Source organism: Bidens hawaiensis, unplaced genomic scaffold (assembly GCF_021521415.1).
Source record: "Bidens hawaiensis isolate Kalapana, Puna unplaced genomic scaffold, B.hawaiensis_p1.1 tig00037202_1, whole genome shotgun sequence".
Taxonomy (NCBI): domain Eukaryota; kingdom Viridiplantae; phylum Streptophyta; class Magnoliopsida; order Asterales; family Asteraceae; genus Bidens; species Bidens hawaiensis.
The window spans coordinates 39,626-56,154 of record NW_027496482.1 but is presented as its reverse complement, the minus strand read 5'-3'; the positions used below and the strand labels follow the sequence as shown (position 1 = coordinate 56,154).

The 16,529-nt window shown below is 36.2% G+C and overlaps 1 protein-coding gene across 1 annotated transcript; it reads right to left on the bottom strand.

The window, feature by feature from the left end:
* Positions 1 to 13,267: 13,267 nt before the first annotated feature.
* LOC143589052 (ribonuclease 3-like protein 3) lies at positions 13,268 to 15,323 on the bottom strand. The gene is made up of 3 exons (XM_077069910.1): positions 14,879 to 15,323; positions 14,389 to 14,535; positions 13,268 to 13,680 (listed from the first exon to the last, which is right to left on the bottom strand). Exons 1-3 carry the CDS (start codon positions 15,233 to 15,235, stop codon positions 13,423 to 13,425), a joined length of 762 nt encoding a protein of 253 aa, XP_076926025.1. The 5' UTR covers positions 15,236 to 15,323; the 3' UTR covers positions 13,268 to 13,422.
* Positions 15,324 to 16,529: the final 1,206 nt, after the last annotated feature.

The following is a 16,529-nucleotide window of genomic DNA, read 5'->3' as shown; positions in this document are numbered from 1 at the left end:
ATTTAATAAGTATAACGGCTCCAAGACTTATTCCACCGGATATCTCGCTATTGGACTTGTCAAACACGTGGTCAAAGTCGTGGATGAAGATAGTAGGATAATGGCGGATTTATAGGACTTCTTGTTGTGTCACAAATAACGAGTAATGAGGATATGTTATTCTTGAAGACGTGTCTGGATCAATTATCCTTCTGAAGAGTTCCAGAGCTATGTCAGGATCATGGATCCTCGGTATTTGGTGCTGTTAACGATTGTTTCTCATATGAATGTTGATATTTATCAACATTAACGGTTCCTAGACCTGGTCCTCCACTTAATTCGCTACTGGATGGCTATAGGCACGTGGTCAAAGTCATGGAGTGGTTAGTGGAAGACTTCCGGATTTTTAGGAAAAGTTGTTAGTTGTTATTCCCTTTAAATATCGAGTTTATGATCGAATTAGGTTACAACTACACACATGTACTTACACACACACTAGAGCAGAAGCAATTATTCTCTCTATACACTAGCTTTCTTTGTAATCTCGATCAGATTCTCCACCACATTTGTATCCATCTTTTGTTTATTAATATAATTGACGGTGATAGTTTTCACCGTCCGGGGGTTTTTTGTGCCGGAGACCACGATAACCATATACTCATCGACCAAAGGTTACCTTGTTGATCATTGACTAAAGTACTTCAACCAAAGATTATCCAATTAATCCTTGACCGGAGTTATTTTACCAACGATTACCTCGATAAGTTTTGACCGGAGTAAGACTATCTAGGTTAAGGGCTTTTTCCCTCGTAATCACATCGATGTGTTCATCTCAGTTTCGTTCATATAATCGGTGTTATCATTTTAGCACTAAACCTCACATAACAGATTTGGATACATTATCCTTAGCAGATTTTTGTCTAAAAACAGTAGGTTATTAATATTATCCGTCATTTATTATATGTAGCTTAATATAAAAAATATAAAAGCTTATTTTGTATTGTGTAGGTTTATATGTTACTGTAAGTGTTATTTTGAATTGTGTAGATGTAAATTATATCATGCGTAGGTTCATATATGTATTTTGTAAGTGGTATTTCGATTTGTGTATGTGTAAATATTATCGGATGTATGATCATTTATGTACTGTGTAAGTTTATATATGTATAGCGTAGGTGGTGTTTCAAATTTTGTATGTGTAAATTCTATCGTGTGTAGAATCATATATGTACTGTGTATGTGGTATTTCGAATGTGTATGTGCAAATTTCAGCGTGTGTAGATTCATATATATACTGTGTAGGTGTTTCAAATTATGTGTATGAACATTTATATACTGTGTAGGTGGTATTACACTATTATGAATTCGGTATAAAGCTGAAAATCTAACTAGATTTAGTAAGTTTACGAACGAATTAATCATAGACTAAAAATACATAAAACAAACCATTTAAAAGTAGTTAGTTACTTAGTCATATTTCTTAATAAACTGGAATTATGAATAAATAGATTATTTTATGGTAAATGGAACTAGTTAAATTATAAAAATATTTATATTTAAAATAAAAAATGTGTAAAAGTCATTTGGTCACTTACCTTATTATATTTAAGTTTCTTTAATGAGTAAAAGTGTTAAATTCGTCCATAAGATTTATTTAATTATGCGGCTTTCGTCTAAAATTTTATTTTTCGCAACAGTATCATTGAGGTTTGTCACTTCTTGTAAATTACGTCCGAATCATTAACTCCGTTAGTTATAAGTGTTAAATGAGGAGTATATTTTGTCTTTTTAGTTTATTTATTATTTTATTTTCATTTTTTTTCTTTATACTTATCATTATTATCATCCACTGATGAAATGGACGGGCGCTAAGTTAAAGGACAAAAAACGAGACACTTTATTATTTAAAGGAAACTGTCTAAAAGTAAATATTTCAAAGAACCCGATTCATAAATCAACAATGTTTAAAAAACAAAAATTTTATGTTTGTCTAGGTGATACCTTAGCACCACACTATATTTCTTAAGGATATACTAAGTTAGCTTATAAATTATTTTTAATAAAAAAAACTCTATATAAGTAAATATTTAATAAGTAAATATATTTTAAGCACCATTAATAATTAAGCATTTCAACTAAAACATAGCTAATTAAAAGATAATTAGGTAACAAAACTCGTGGTGTTGTGGCGAAGTAGCGATACGAAGTTGTGTAAGGTCACTCACCCAGGAACCCTACCGTATGTTGGATTCACCATTTCACCCAGGCACCCTATCGTATGTTGGATTTATTCATAAACATAGTTCTAAACATCAGAGATAAATAAAACTTTCACAGAATAATAAAAATTTCAACCATTCATTACATATTCTTAATTTAAACAAACATTCAAACACGTCTTTCAAGTTCAAACATCACAAAGCATCATAAAAACTTATTTCTTCATGTGTCAGCTTCTATATTTTTCTGCCATGTGTGCTCATCAAGCTAGTTGCTTTAATCTATTTGTCTGCATGCCTACTAAGAGTCAGTTATGATGGGTGAGTTCTTGTTTAACAAGTCACATGTTATACGTTTACAACATACACTTTCGTATCCGAATATACCATACTCCACAAACCTGCACTTACATTCTTTCTTACTTTCATACATTCAAACATTCTACATTCTTCGCGTATATTATAAGAGCCGCTCTCTAATTCTTCGCATGTATTACCAGGGCTCGCTCCCTAATTCTTAGCATGTATTAGCAGGGCTCGCTCCTTGTTCTTTGCAAGTATTAGTAGGACTCGCTACCTATTTTCACGAGTATTCTAAGGGCTTGCTCCCAAGTTCTTACCATTATAACATTTTAACATTCTTCTAACAATTATTATATGATATAATTAAGGAGTTTGGTGCCGCAAAGCCCCGATTGGGCCACTTTGCGGCAACCTATTGGTAGTGTGTGTGTGTTTCCCAGCCGTAATAAACGTAATGAAAACCTACCAAATGTAAATTTTGTGTTTGTTCTTTTTTAATTATTTTGTTAGTTACGGTACCGTGCCGAAAGCAACGGAAACCGACCAAATTCGTGTAGACTCACCACGTTTTGTTTTAGTTCCAGTACCGTATCGAAAACCGACCGAATGTTGATAATTAATATTCAGCAATGAAGTATATCTTTCTGTTTATGTTGTTCAAGTGTATAAGAAGAATATAGAAATATATGCTAGCATCTTATGATGTATACCAGTATATACAACAATTTTATCAAGAATTTGGGTCTACATTATGACATTCAAGTACATGTGAGTTGAACAATTCTGACTAATTCAAAGGTCAATCGACTTGATTAGCCCGATTAAGATAAACCCGATTCCCTGCAAAAATATAAAAAATAAAAATATAAAGTTGATTAGTTATTGAAAACAGTAAGGGAAGATTAATTTGTTTTAAAAGGAAAAAAACATACCATCTCCTTAAGAACCACCAGCTGATGCTTTTTCTCATCGGACTCGATGTCCGCCTCATTCGCCTCTTTTTTATTTATCTTGATTTTCTTTCCCTTTGATTTAGAGGCTTTTGCAACATCATCGGGGTCCACGGTTTTCTCTTTCACTGCGTCATTCGGCTTCTGCTTTTTAGGCCTTGGTGCTGTTTCCTTGGCTTCATCATCAATATATATATTTCGCACTCTACCCTTACTAGGTTTCTTTTTCACATTTTCATCCTTGCCTGCTGGGCGCTTACCTGATCCTGCTCGTCCTTCTGGGCGCTTACCCGATCCCCCGCCTTTGCTTGCCATAATGAACCAAACAATCCCCACTATGAACAGAACTACGACTGCTCCACCCCCAAGAAAAATTCCATTTTTAATCTTTTTTTTATGCACAGTTTCAAGATAAATTTCAACTGCATTCGATCTAAGCTGCGTCACGGCTTCCTAGTTATACATAACAAACATATAATATAACATTCAAGATACACAATCCAAACATAGGCATATATGTCATACTTTATACATAAAAGTATGCAAACAACCCCAAAAAACGTTTAAGGAGAATGGGCTTAACCCACTTCGCTGCTCACACTTAAAAAAATTATCTAATGCGTGTAAGATTTGAACCCACAACTAACTGTTTAGAACCACACCACCTTAACCATCCGAGCTACTTGAATTCTTGATCTAGAGTTGCTAATGAAGAAACATGGAATGGATCCGGGTTGGATCCATGTCGATGTTTCCCGGTTTTTGAGATGAACGAACCGACGACTTCGTCTTCTTCTCCGGTTGCTCGAGATCTGCCATGGAAAAGTGAGGGAGTGAAGGTGACTGCTAAGAGTTTCCTCTTGTTTACAGACACAAAAATATGTTGGAGACCAAGGGTCCAAGAGAAGGTCATTCAAATGAATGATGAAAGCTCCTTATATAGGAACTCCATGGCTACCATCATGAAACCCTAACCTTTATTGGGCCAGACCTAGATATGGTTTACCACCACAAACCCCCAGCACAATGGGCCTAGTTAGTAGACAATAATGATAATGTAATTAACATAATATATAATGTAATAAATAAAATGTCGTACCATACACCTACAGGTAACATTCATATTTATATTTTTCTAACTACGACTTTCTTTCTCTTTATATATATTATAACTTTTATTTTTTTATATTAAACATTTCGATCAAATGCTAAGCTCGTTTATGATCAATTTTGGGTTTGTATTAACATACGAGACCCGATCTACTACTTAATATTAGTTTTGGGAACATCATATCATAAACAAACAACCTTTTTACGAGCCGAACTTTACTCGTTTAACCCGAACCAATTTGTTTAACTCGTTTTAAGCCATGTTTGCCACTTCACAACATGTTACACCCCGATCTATCGTCCCTACAAATTTTTATGGCAACAGACATCAACTTTAACCTATTTAAATTTAAAACATACCTTTTTGAATTTTGTGAATAAAAAGAAATTAGAAAATAATTTTGTGACACCAAACCATGTATAATGTAAGTTGGTATCTTCCTTTCAATAAGAGGTTGTATGATAGCCTTTTAACAGCTATTAAGATGCCATCTTTTAATTTTAATGGTTAAGAGGTAATCTTAAGTCTAAATAGTTAAAAGGTAATTGTTAAGAGATAGCTTCTTAACCATTCAGACTTAAAGTTATCTCTTAACCATTAAATGACCATGAACCATTCAAAAATAGCCTCTTAATAAATGTTAAGAGATTAACAAACAACCCCTATCAAACTCCCTAACTCGATGTTTGTGAATGAAATTACCTATCCTATATTAAAAAGGAATGTGAGTGAGACAAACCACTACTGGTTTTTACATGGTACCCTTAAAGTTCGATAAGATTTTCATATAGCACTACTAACTTTTTATAAGGTTATACAAACAACAACCTCTTACTCAAAGGTTACACTTACAAATAAATTAATAACCAATCATGAAGTTACACCAACAACCCAAAACTTCCTTTTATCTAGATATTATATATCTGAACTAATACCGACCAATTCTTGTCGTGTTAGTCAAAACGGGCATGCTCATCATCACTAGTTATGTATTAAATCTAAAACAGTAATTATTTACAAGTGTCCAAGTGAATATATGGCAATGTTATACCTACAACAAACACATTAAAAAAAAATAATATGTCAATTATCATATACTGGTTTATTTATAAAATTCAGATTAATCCTTGTTAATTGTAAAACACTTTTTTAAACCAAAAATTCGAGAAGGGTTTAGCTATCAAATCTTTGGTGCATTTGACTTTCAAGAAACAAGACATTCAATGGCATGGAGACCTCTCTAGTCTCTATAAAAGGTTATGATTTAACGGCGAATGCTAACAAATAAGAATTAACAAGACGCTAGAACCAAAGAGCGTACAAGGAACGCGATACAGCACACAAACACCTATACAGATGGTCCTATTATAAGTTTGGATTATAATTATTGCTTGTTTTTTTTTGAACGGCCAACGAATCCCCCTAAATAAGCTACTGGCTAAATTCCCCACATCGGAATACATTCGTCTTTCGATCCGGGAAAAACTTTCAAGACCATCGCCCCTAATCACTTGCCCGAAGGCACAACGAAGTGCGGTGAGATAAACCCCTAATAGATAATTGATACGAAATCCCGTGATTTGCTCAATCCCGCGATTTGCTCAATCCCGTGAATTATTCTCTGTCAATATTATGTATTAATTGTATTGATTATTTACCCTTTGTATTTGTAACAAACTCAAGTATATAATGCAAATAGTTCTCTCCTAAAGTGGTAGAGAAACTTTCTTGTTTACAACCCTGCTTAGTTCAAGGATCCAATTAGTGAACGTCACATACTTGCTTAGTCTCTCATATCACCCGGTGGAACAGAAACTAAATGACGGGGGCACAAACTGAACCTGAGTCATATGAAACACTAGGTCTATCCCTTACCAGTTCATTGCTCCTTACCAGTTTATTGCTAGCTCATTGACATATTATTGTTTTATAAAATGAATATCTTAATTTTTTTTTAGAATTCTTTTTTAAGTTTTTTTTTGGTTCTGTGCTTAGTAATATAAACTGTCACGTTTGCATGATTTTGACAGGGCACCTAACTAACTTATTTTATTTCCAAGATGGATTTTTTTCTTTAAATAGTAGTATAGTACACATTGGACCTTTTCTTTTGTAGAAAATTATATACATACAAAAATCATATAATAAAGGATTATAAAGGTTTACAAGCAATTTTTTTAAGTTAATGCAATTATATTGATATACTATAATAAAGAACAAGTAATCGTACCCGCGCGTTGCGGCGGGGCACGCCAAACGCAATGAAGAATTTGTTCATGTACATTTTCAACATTTTCAATTTGACATGCTACCAACAAAACACAATTATATACAAAATCCAAGTCAATTCGACCCGTAATCAATAAAATGTAACCTAACTTGTAATGTAACTCTTTAACAATGAACTTCAAAGAGATATTGGTATAGTGATTCTCCATTGTCTTGTGTCTTCCTATCCGAGTAATGGGTTCTCACAAATCTTGGGGACTATTTACTTACCTAAAGCCAGAAAAATCAAATAGTTGAATCTAAATCATGCTTATACACACTTTAATATTTGGAGTAACTAAAATAGAAAAGCAGAAGAAAAGATTACATACCTTCTATTATCATGTGAAAAGCTTTTAACCTGCCTTCTTCAGGTTCTGCACAAATCAAACAAATCAAACAGGCAGTTATCAAAACAAACACACTCGTAATATACCCACAATTGTTTCAGAACCAATACTGCAAGAACGACCAAAATACCCTTCAAGTAAAATTAGGTGAATTAGTATGTAGGCTTAATGGCACCACCATCGTTTGCTTCCGGAGTGATATCCTCCATGGTCCTGCTACCACCTATGCTTTGTGCTCATCACCTTACCAAACTGCAGAAACATATCCCAAAACTCTAATATTATGAATTTTACCCGATATTCGAAAACCCGCACCTAATACTGAAATTAGAAGAAGATAATTTAAATACAACTCATTGGCAGCAAATGGGAGTCGTGAACATAAAATACATAAACGTGTGTGGCAAATGAAGGGAATGCAAGTCACTGCATAATTCAACATCCAAACTGATTAAAAAAAATGGTAAGCACATAAAGCAACAACATATATAGAAAGTATATCATTCATACAAATAGGAAACATAAGTGTGTGTGTATATTGTCGAAGCACGAAATGAATCTGACCTGATCCATGACGATGTTTCCACGGATTTTCGAGATGAACGAACCACGTCTTGATCTTCTTCTCCGGTTGCTTGAGACCTGCAATGGTTTTTCGGGGGTGTGGAGGTGACTGCTAAGAAATCTCAAAGATCTCTTGTTTACAGACACAAAAAAGTGGTGGTGGCTCTTATTGAGCATCACCCTTTAATAAGGAGGTGGAGACCTCCTTATATAGAGAGCCTCATGGCCACCATCATGGTACCCTAATGGGCCTAGCCCAGTTAGGGTTACCTCCACAAAACCCCCACAGCCCAATAACATTGTATTAGTCCATATAATAAAATAAGCCAAACATAATAAATTTAGGGTTGTAAAACCGGGTTTAGTACCATACCCCTACAAGCCCCCCAAGTCCAGCGTTGCTCCTGGGCGCGCAAGCGTCTAGGTGGAGCGCTGGACTTTATGAGGTGTGTTAGGCCATAAGGCGGTTTTTTCCATTTTCTTCGGCCTTGTCTTTATTGTCTTTGAGTTTTGGGAGGTTTTCTTCATGATGGTGACATGTTGCGGTCCTTATGCTAATGATGGTGCCCTGGCATAAATAAGATATAGCACGCATCATAGTGGCGCGAGGCCTGATAAAAGATGGAGCGCGCATCTAGATAATAATGTAACATAACTTGCGCGCGAGGCAGCTTACGAGTTATGAGAATAATAAAGCCTGCGCGCGAGGCGACTTACGGATCTATGAGAATAATAAAGCCTGCGCGTGAGGCGACTTACGGATCTATAAGAATAATAAAAACTGCGCGCGAGGCGACTTACGAGCTATAAGAATAATAAAGCCTGCGCGCGAGGCGACTTACGAGCTATAAGAATAATAAAGCCTGCGCGCGAGGCGACTTACGAGCTATAAGAATAATAAAGCCTGCGCGCGAGGCGACTTATGAGCTATAAGAATAATAAAGCTTGCGCGTGAGGCGACTTACGAGCTATAAGAATAATGAAGCTTGCGCGCGAGGCGATTTACGAGCTATAAGAATAATAAAGCTTGCGCGTGAGGCGACTTACGAGCTAGAATAATAAAGCTTGCGCGTGAGGCGACTTACGAGCTATAAGAAAGAATAATAAAGCTTGCGCGTGAGGCGACTTACGAGCTATAAGAATAATAAAGCCTGCGCGTGAGGCGACTTACGAGCTATAAGAATAATGAAGCTTGCGCGAGTTGCGGCTTACGAGCTATAATAATAATAAAGCTTGCGCGAGTTGTGGCTTACGAGCTATAATAATAATGATAATGACTGGCCCACAAGGGCCTCTTCTACGCAGGATGACTATCCCGGCTTGTCTTTAAAATAATAATGGAGGCACAAACGGCCATAGTAATAATGTTATGGGTGCTTGTGCGACTCGTAGCCGGACATTGGCGCGTGGCCGTTTGGGATATTGTTAGGCTCCCGCCCTAAGATTCGGATGTCTTCCATCGCGATAATGCAGTGGTGGTATACCACGATAGTCCCCTAGTTCATTGCTGCTAAATGAGGTTGTCCTTATCCTGATTTGGGATTAGACTATTCTCATTTGCTGTGTCGCTGGCGCATAGGCTTTGGCTTTGTGTTATGCGCCACGTGCAGATGTTGCATGCGCGTGCGCGTAGACTTTATGTCCCGCGCCATGTGCAGATGTTGCATGCGCGTGCGCGTAGACTTTGTGCCATGCGCAGATGTTGCGTGCGCGTGCGCGTAGACTGTATGTCATGCGCAGATGTTTCATGCGCTTGCGCATAGGCTTTGGTTTTGTCATGCGCCACGCGCAGATGTCGCATGCGCATGCACGTAGACTTTATGTCCCGCGCCACGCGCAGATGTTGCATGCGCGTGCGCGCAGACTTTGTGTCATGCGCCATGCGCAGATGTTGCGTGCACTGATGTGATATGTGTGAGCATGTGATGCGTAAGCATATGTAATATGCGTGAGCATATGTGATGCGTGAGCATGTGATATGCGACTGCGCTCAAGCATCATGGTGGTGCGCATGTTGAACGGAGCGGAGCCGCGTTCGGTCTTGTATTCGGCGCGAAGCCGTATGGGTTTATGAGGATTCCCAACCTTTAAGTTTGGCGCTTGGCCTGATGGGTTTATGAGGATTCCCAACCTTTAAGTTTGGCGCGTGGCCTGATGGGTTTATGAGGATTCCCAACCTTTAAGTATGGCGCGTAGCCATATGAGATATTATGAGGATTCCCAACCTTTAAGTATGGCGTGTAGCCATATGGGATTTTATGAGGATTCCCAACCTTTAAGTATGGCGTGTAGCCATATGGGATGTTATGAGGATTCCCAACCTTTAAGTATGGCGTGTAGCCATATGGGATATTATGAGGATTCCCAACCTTTAAGTATGGCGCGTAGCCATATGGGATATTATGAGGATTCCCAACCTTTAAGTATGGCGCGTAGCCATATGGGATATTATGAGGATTCCCGACCTTTAAGTATTGCGCGTAGCCATATGGGATATTATGAGGATTCCCAACCTTTAAGTTTGGCGCGTGGCCTGATGCGCGCATGCACGGCGATGGAGTGGTGACTCGCGAGCGCGCGTGGCGGAGGTCTCTTGCGCAAAACCCACATGGTGGTTTCCGCGGTGGTTTCCACGGGCGCTCACGCATGTCGGCGGAATGGTGACCCGCTGGCGAGCATGCGTGGTGGCAGTCTTCTGCGCAAAACCCACATGGTGGTTCCCGCGGCGGCACATGCATGGCTGCGGAGTGAGAATCCGCGGGCGCGCGTACATGGCGGCGGAAGTCTGGTAATTTTTGGATCTGCAATTTAAGAGTTAGATCTGCAATTTTAAACCTAAAATCCAGGTCGTAATCTAGATCTAGATCTGTAAATCAGATCTAGATAGATCTGAAGCCCGGAGCGGATTTAAAACCATCACAGATCCGGAGACTTGATCATTCGAATCAGGCAGTTTCTTTTTGCACAGATCTGGAAGCCTCCTTTAGATCTATGGATCTTTTTGAGCTTTAATAGAACAAGCCTTGAAGCCTTTTTCTGTAAACTTCCAGATCTGGGTTTTTCTTGGGAGAGATCTGACAGCCGAGAGGAAGATCGAAGGGTAGTTCGTTGCCGTCCCACGGATGGCGCCAATGTCGAAGCACGAAATGAATCTGACCTGATCCATGACGATGTTTCCACGGATTTTCGAGATGAACGAACCACGTCTTGATCTTCTTCTCCTGTTGCTTGAGACCTGCAATGGTTTTTCGGGGGTGTGGAGGTGACTGCTAAGAAATCTCAAAGATCTCTTGTTTACAGACACAAAAAAGTGGTGGTGGCTCTTATTGAGCATCACCCTTTAATAAGGAGGTGGAGACCTCCTTATATAGAGAGCCTCATGGCCACCATCATGGTACCCTAATGGCCTAGCCCAGTTAGGGTTACCTCCACAAAACCCCCACAGCCCAATAACATTGTATTAGTCCATATAATAAAATAAGCCAAACATAATAAATTTAGGGTCGTAAAACCGGGTTTAGTACCATACCCCTACATAAAGTAAAAGTGGGCTGTGAAGATGAATTTATAGTTTTAAATATAAAAACTGAGAACATAAAATTAAAAGTTGGTTGAAAATGAATAATGATGGATTTTTCTAAAAAGAAAAATTGATCATGGGTCCCATTGCCATACTACAAACGGTTTGTAATTACAAACTTTTGCAATTCCAATGCCATGCTTCAATGGTCTCATTCTTGTTTTGAGGTTGTGTTGAAATTTCAAACATTGCCATGTCATCTCCATTGGAGATGGCCTTATGTACACATGGCTGCAACAGACTTGAGGTAAAACAATCTCCTTTGTTGTGGATAAAAGTTTTTGATGGATGGGTCCTTGGAATCAAACCACCTGCAGACTCCAGCTGGATACAATCAAACAAAAAAGCAAGTAAATAATAAACAAATCAATAAACATATCATAAATCCAAATAATTTAATTAGATATAAATTGTATAGGGTGATGATGTGACGGTTTTTTGTTAAAGAAAATAGATGTTTTTTCAAAAAGTTTGGAATCTGATGTGGCGTTGATGTGGCAGTTTGTGGAGGTTTGTTGTTGTTGATGCTCTTACTTCTATTTAACCTAGTATGCATCTCAAACAAATCAGTTCAACAAACAAATCAGTTACACAAAACACTTCATCAAACACTTGGTAGGCATACTAAAGATCAAAGAAAGAAAAATAAAACCTAATATAAATAAAGCATGATGGCTGACCTTTGGGCTTAGTTCGTCGGAGAGTGTTTTTTCCGTAAAAAGAATCGGTGATGAGAAGATGTGGCTTTGTGAGCTGTAAAATTTCTGGAAAGGGATATGCACTGCACACACATGTCCCAACACGTGGCAACAAACTCAGTTTAAAGAGTTTATACAGGAAGCTTCTTGATTTGTAAACAGAGCAAAACACGTGTTCAGTGAAGACTATGTGTAATATATGTATGTATTGGTGTATGTATAGGTGTGCATTGAAAATGAGTACACAAATCATCATCACTTGTAAAATGAATGAACAGGGATATATGTGAGATAAACCTTGAATGCATTTTAATTATATTATAAATAAGAGAGGCATTTAAGACAAAGCATTGACGCAACTTGGCTTCAGATTTATGTTTGTTTGATTGTGTTCTCTATAATTTATATAGTTGATAATATATTTAGTTTGTCAACACGAGTACGTGAATTAAATTATGTCATTTTATTGAAATTTGTTTCCTATTACAGAAACTTTGATAACGATTAAACTAAGGGTTAGTAGTGAAGATTTTGCAGTACAATATTATATATTAGAGGGCTTAGAGCCTAGTCAGAAAAACTCAACCAAAAAGATTAGATTGACGGATGATGACACTCATTTGACCTATAAACCTCATATTAAGTGCGTCCATACAACTGATATAAAACAAATTCTATATCTTACAATGGTTTCAATTCAAAATATTGAGCTGTATATGAACGGATACAAATGAGATGCCCGTTGAGTATCCAATCATTTATTATTATTGTTGTTATTGTTGTTGTTACTTATATTAATAGTGAATCCAACAATGTTAATCTTTAGAACTTTTGTAACTTGATATGTCACTTGATACCATCACTAATTAAGTAGTTTATCTAACATCTGGTCTTTCAATTTTCAAACCAACCAATATTGATCGTTTTGTCAATTAAAAGTTCACATATGTAATTTTGTTTACACGGGTACGTGGAGGTGGAGCTTTCTTAGAAATTTGCCATCCAAGGATCACCCCACCCAAGTAGCGCTTATCCGTAATTATGTTCAAAATACATTGATGATATTTGAAGTGCGGCATTTCATATGAATGTTCTCTCTTTTGTGGACAGTACACAACGAGAAAGATACGAGTTTTGCTATATATGCTATAGGAAGTAGTAAAACAAAACAAACTAACATTAAAAACCAAGATATGAGCTTATAAAAGTTATATTAAATTATCATGAACTATAATACATAACAAGCAATCCAATCTTGCTTTTTTGCTACATTGTATGAATACACACCACCATCAAAAGTGGGACTCTTTCTCTTCCTCAAGGATGCAATGTACAATATTTCTTTGTCTTTTCAATGAAAACACACCACACAAACACACACAAGAACCGTTTGTAATTTGTCATATATCAAACAACTTGATAAGATTCTCGTACGCATCGGCTGCTGCTTTGTTCTTAGCAGTCGTTTTCTTTTTCTTGTAGTTTCCTTTGCCAATTAGTTTGTTGTCTTTATATACTTCGATATCTCCGGTTTCAATCCACAGGCTTTTGTATTCTAGTTTTATCCCCATCTTTTGGCACGTTTCGTTCAACTTCTTCACCGGATTCAAACTAAGGTTTTCCGGTGTCGTCAAAGGTTCCAACAGATTCTTCACAACCTGTGAACATGCAAACAAGTCACTGTTTAATCAGCTATTGCCAGAAAAGAGTATTTACGACTTTTTTGCAACCAGCCTCGTCTACTTCTTATAAGATTGACGACTGACTTTGCGACAACATAGTTTTTTATTTATAGTTAAATGGTATGGGTTTTTAATAATCTAAACTATGCTCCATTAAATGTCATAAATGGAACTCCTAACTTTGAATTCGTTGACACGAGCAGTCCTAATCTAACGGGAAAATAACTCTGTTTGTCCCTAATGAACAATTTATTGACATATACGAATCAGAATGTTGGATATTTTTTTCATTATAGTGATATTGACCGTAGCATTGGAAGTGAAAACGTGTATTGACATTGATCATATTGCCGAAACAGATTATTATTAATCACAGTTTAGTTATAAAAATCCAACTTGTCTTAATTTTTTAAAAGTTCCAAAGTTTGTTTATTTGCTTTACTGATTTAAAAACTTTTGTATGTTTTTATGACCGAGTCTTTCATTTATTTTACTATTTCTTTTATAAATAAAACAAATTATTTTTAGTTTTCTTTTAAATTAGCGACCGATGCACAAACATTTTGTTTTCTATGTCACTAGTTTTGTGACCATATGTGTCGCTAATCAGTCGCTAATTTTGCCAGTTTCAAATTTCGTTATACTAAATAATACGAGTAATAAAAAAAAGGTGAACCCGTTTACCTCCCATGTATCATCGATTGATAACCCGGTATCAACATATACAGCACCAATAACAGCTTCAACAATGTCAGCAAGTATTTTTGGTGAATTGATCATCCCTTGAGAATGCAAAGGGTATTGTTTTATTCCTTCCTTAAATTCTTCAACCTGCAAATCTTTAATCAACCAAATTATATAATCAATCAATAATAAAAAAACGTTCATACCAAATAATAATAATAATAATAATAATAATAATAGCGACTGATTAGCGACGGATCAGTTTTGTTTTCAGTATTATTAATACATAGCCGAAGAACGATAATTTTGTTTTCAATAGGATCGGTTTTCTCATTCAAAAGGGGTGGCGGTGCAGCTTGTTACCAGCTTAGCTGCCTCTTTATTGTAATTGGATGCTTTTATTTGAAATGAAATGGTTTATTCACTAAATAATAATAATAATAATAATAATAATAATAATAATAATAATAATAATAATAATAATTCATACCCTTTCATTAAGCGACGGATCATCATGTTTGAGAAACCTATGTAACCCGTGTTTGAACCCAACACGAGCCAAGGCTTCAGTGTCAACATTTGCTGCTCGTAACTGAGTCAACTCGCCAGACTTCATTTTCGGGTATGAAAAATAATGTTGTTTGGCAAACATGAGATTCAAAACCGAGTCTCCAAGGTACTCGAGCCGCTCGTTGGATGTTTGAGGATCGAGGTGATCTTTATAAGAGTTGTGAGTAAAAGCTTCGTTTAGTAACTCCTTGTTTTTGAAGGTGTATCCGATGATCATCTCCACCTCGTTGAGACTCGGTAATAATATGGAGTTTGACTCGGTGGTGGAATCGTTCATTTGTTTGGTCCACCTAAGTCTCCAACTTTTCTATTTGTATTAATTCTATTGGTAGGGCTATATATGTGTGTATATATAGAGAGATAGAGATAGAGAGAGAGAGAGTAGAGAGAGAGAGAGAGGAGAGTGTACATATGTATATATTTATACACACATATATAGCGAACTAAACTAAATGTGTCATGTTGATCAATTCTTTAACGTGATGATAGAAAGAAGAATTAGTAATTGTATATTTGTTAATCATGCAAGCGCAGAGACGGAAAATGACATGATTAAGTTGTTGATCGGTTGTACTGATGATAGTGAATACCGATAGAGTGGAACGAATAACGTAATTACGTCCATCAAATAATTATCATTTATCTTATAGGGTATTAGAATCAATGATCTTTTATTAATTAGATAATATAGTAATAAGCGTTATATATATATATATATATAATTAAAAAAAATACTTTTTAATTCTTACATGTTCATCCGTTCGGTAACGGTAACTTCGGTTTTTAGTTTATTCAGTCAAAATCGAAAGCCTAAGCGGAAAGAGTTCAAAAAGTTCAAAACCAATACAAAGAATTAGAATTTGGTCAATGCGGAATTACTTTTATTTTTAAATTATTTTTACACAATTATTTGTTATTTAGATTGAGTTTTATGTTTCGAAGTGAAATCTAGTAGCAGACTAGCAGTACGAGGAAGTTTCTGAAGAAGACATTCGAAAAAGATCCAATTCCTCTTTGGACAACGGCCGTAATTTTCTCATTTGTTCATACTGATTGCCACTACTTGACTTCTTCAGTTTTCTTTAGGTCAACCATATGCAATTACCATGTAATTACGTAAGTAAATGATATTGTAAATTGATAGTGCTAGTTATGAATAACAAGTGTTTTTTCTCGTATTATTTTTCTCGAAAAATCTTTATATATATAAAAGAAATAGACATGGCCTCAATATTCTGACAAACTATGTTAGTGTGAAAACCTCACGTCTTGATCTTCGATTCATAAATCAAAAGGCTTGACTCTTTCAACTCATGGATTAAATGGGTTTGACTCAGTTGGTACCTGGAATCAGCATCACATCTTTTAAACTTATATACAACCTTTTATATATATTTTTATAAATTATAAGTTTATAACTATTTCTTTTAGCAACAGTTCACACACTTCAGTATAATTCAAAGGGTTAACTACAAGAAAACAATACTATGTTGGGGTGTTTGGGATTCTAAGTTTATAAAGTCGTAGCTTATGACTTATACACTCACAATCTTTAACTTTCTTAAACACCT

Excerpts from the sequence above, each read along its gene's own strand:
- LOC143589052 (XM_077069910.1), bottom strand. The coding sequence starts at position 15,235 with ATGAACGATTCCACCACCGAGTCAAACTCCATATTATTACCGAGTCTC. Across the intron at positions 14,536-14,878 it reads ATCCGTCGCTTAATGAAAGG|GTTGAAGAATTTAAGGAAGG; the intron begins GTATGAATTATT and ends AAAGATTTGCAG. Across the intron at positions 13,681-14,388 it reads CAATCGATGATACATGGGAG|GTTGTGAAGAATCTGTTGGA; the intron begins GTAAACGGGTTC and ends GCATGTTCACAG.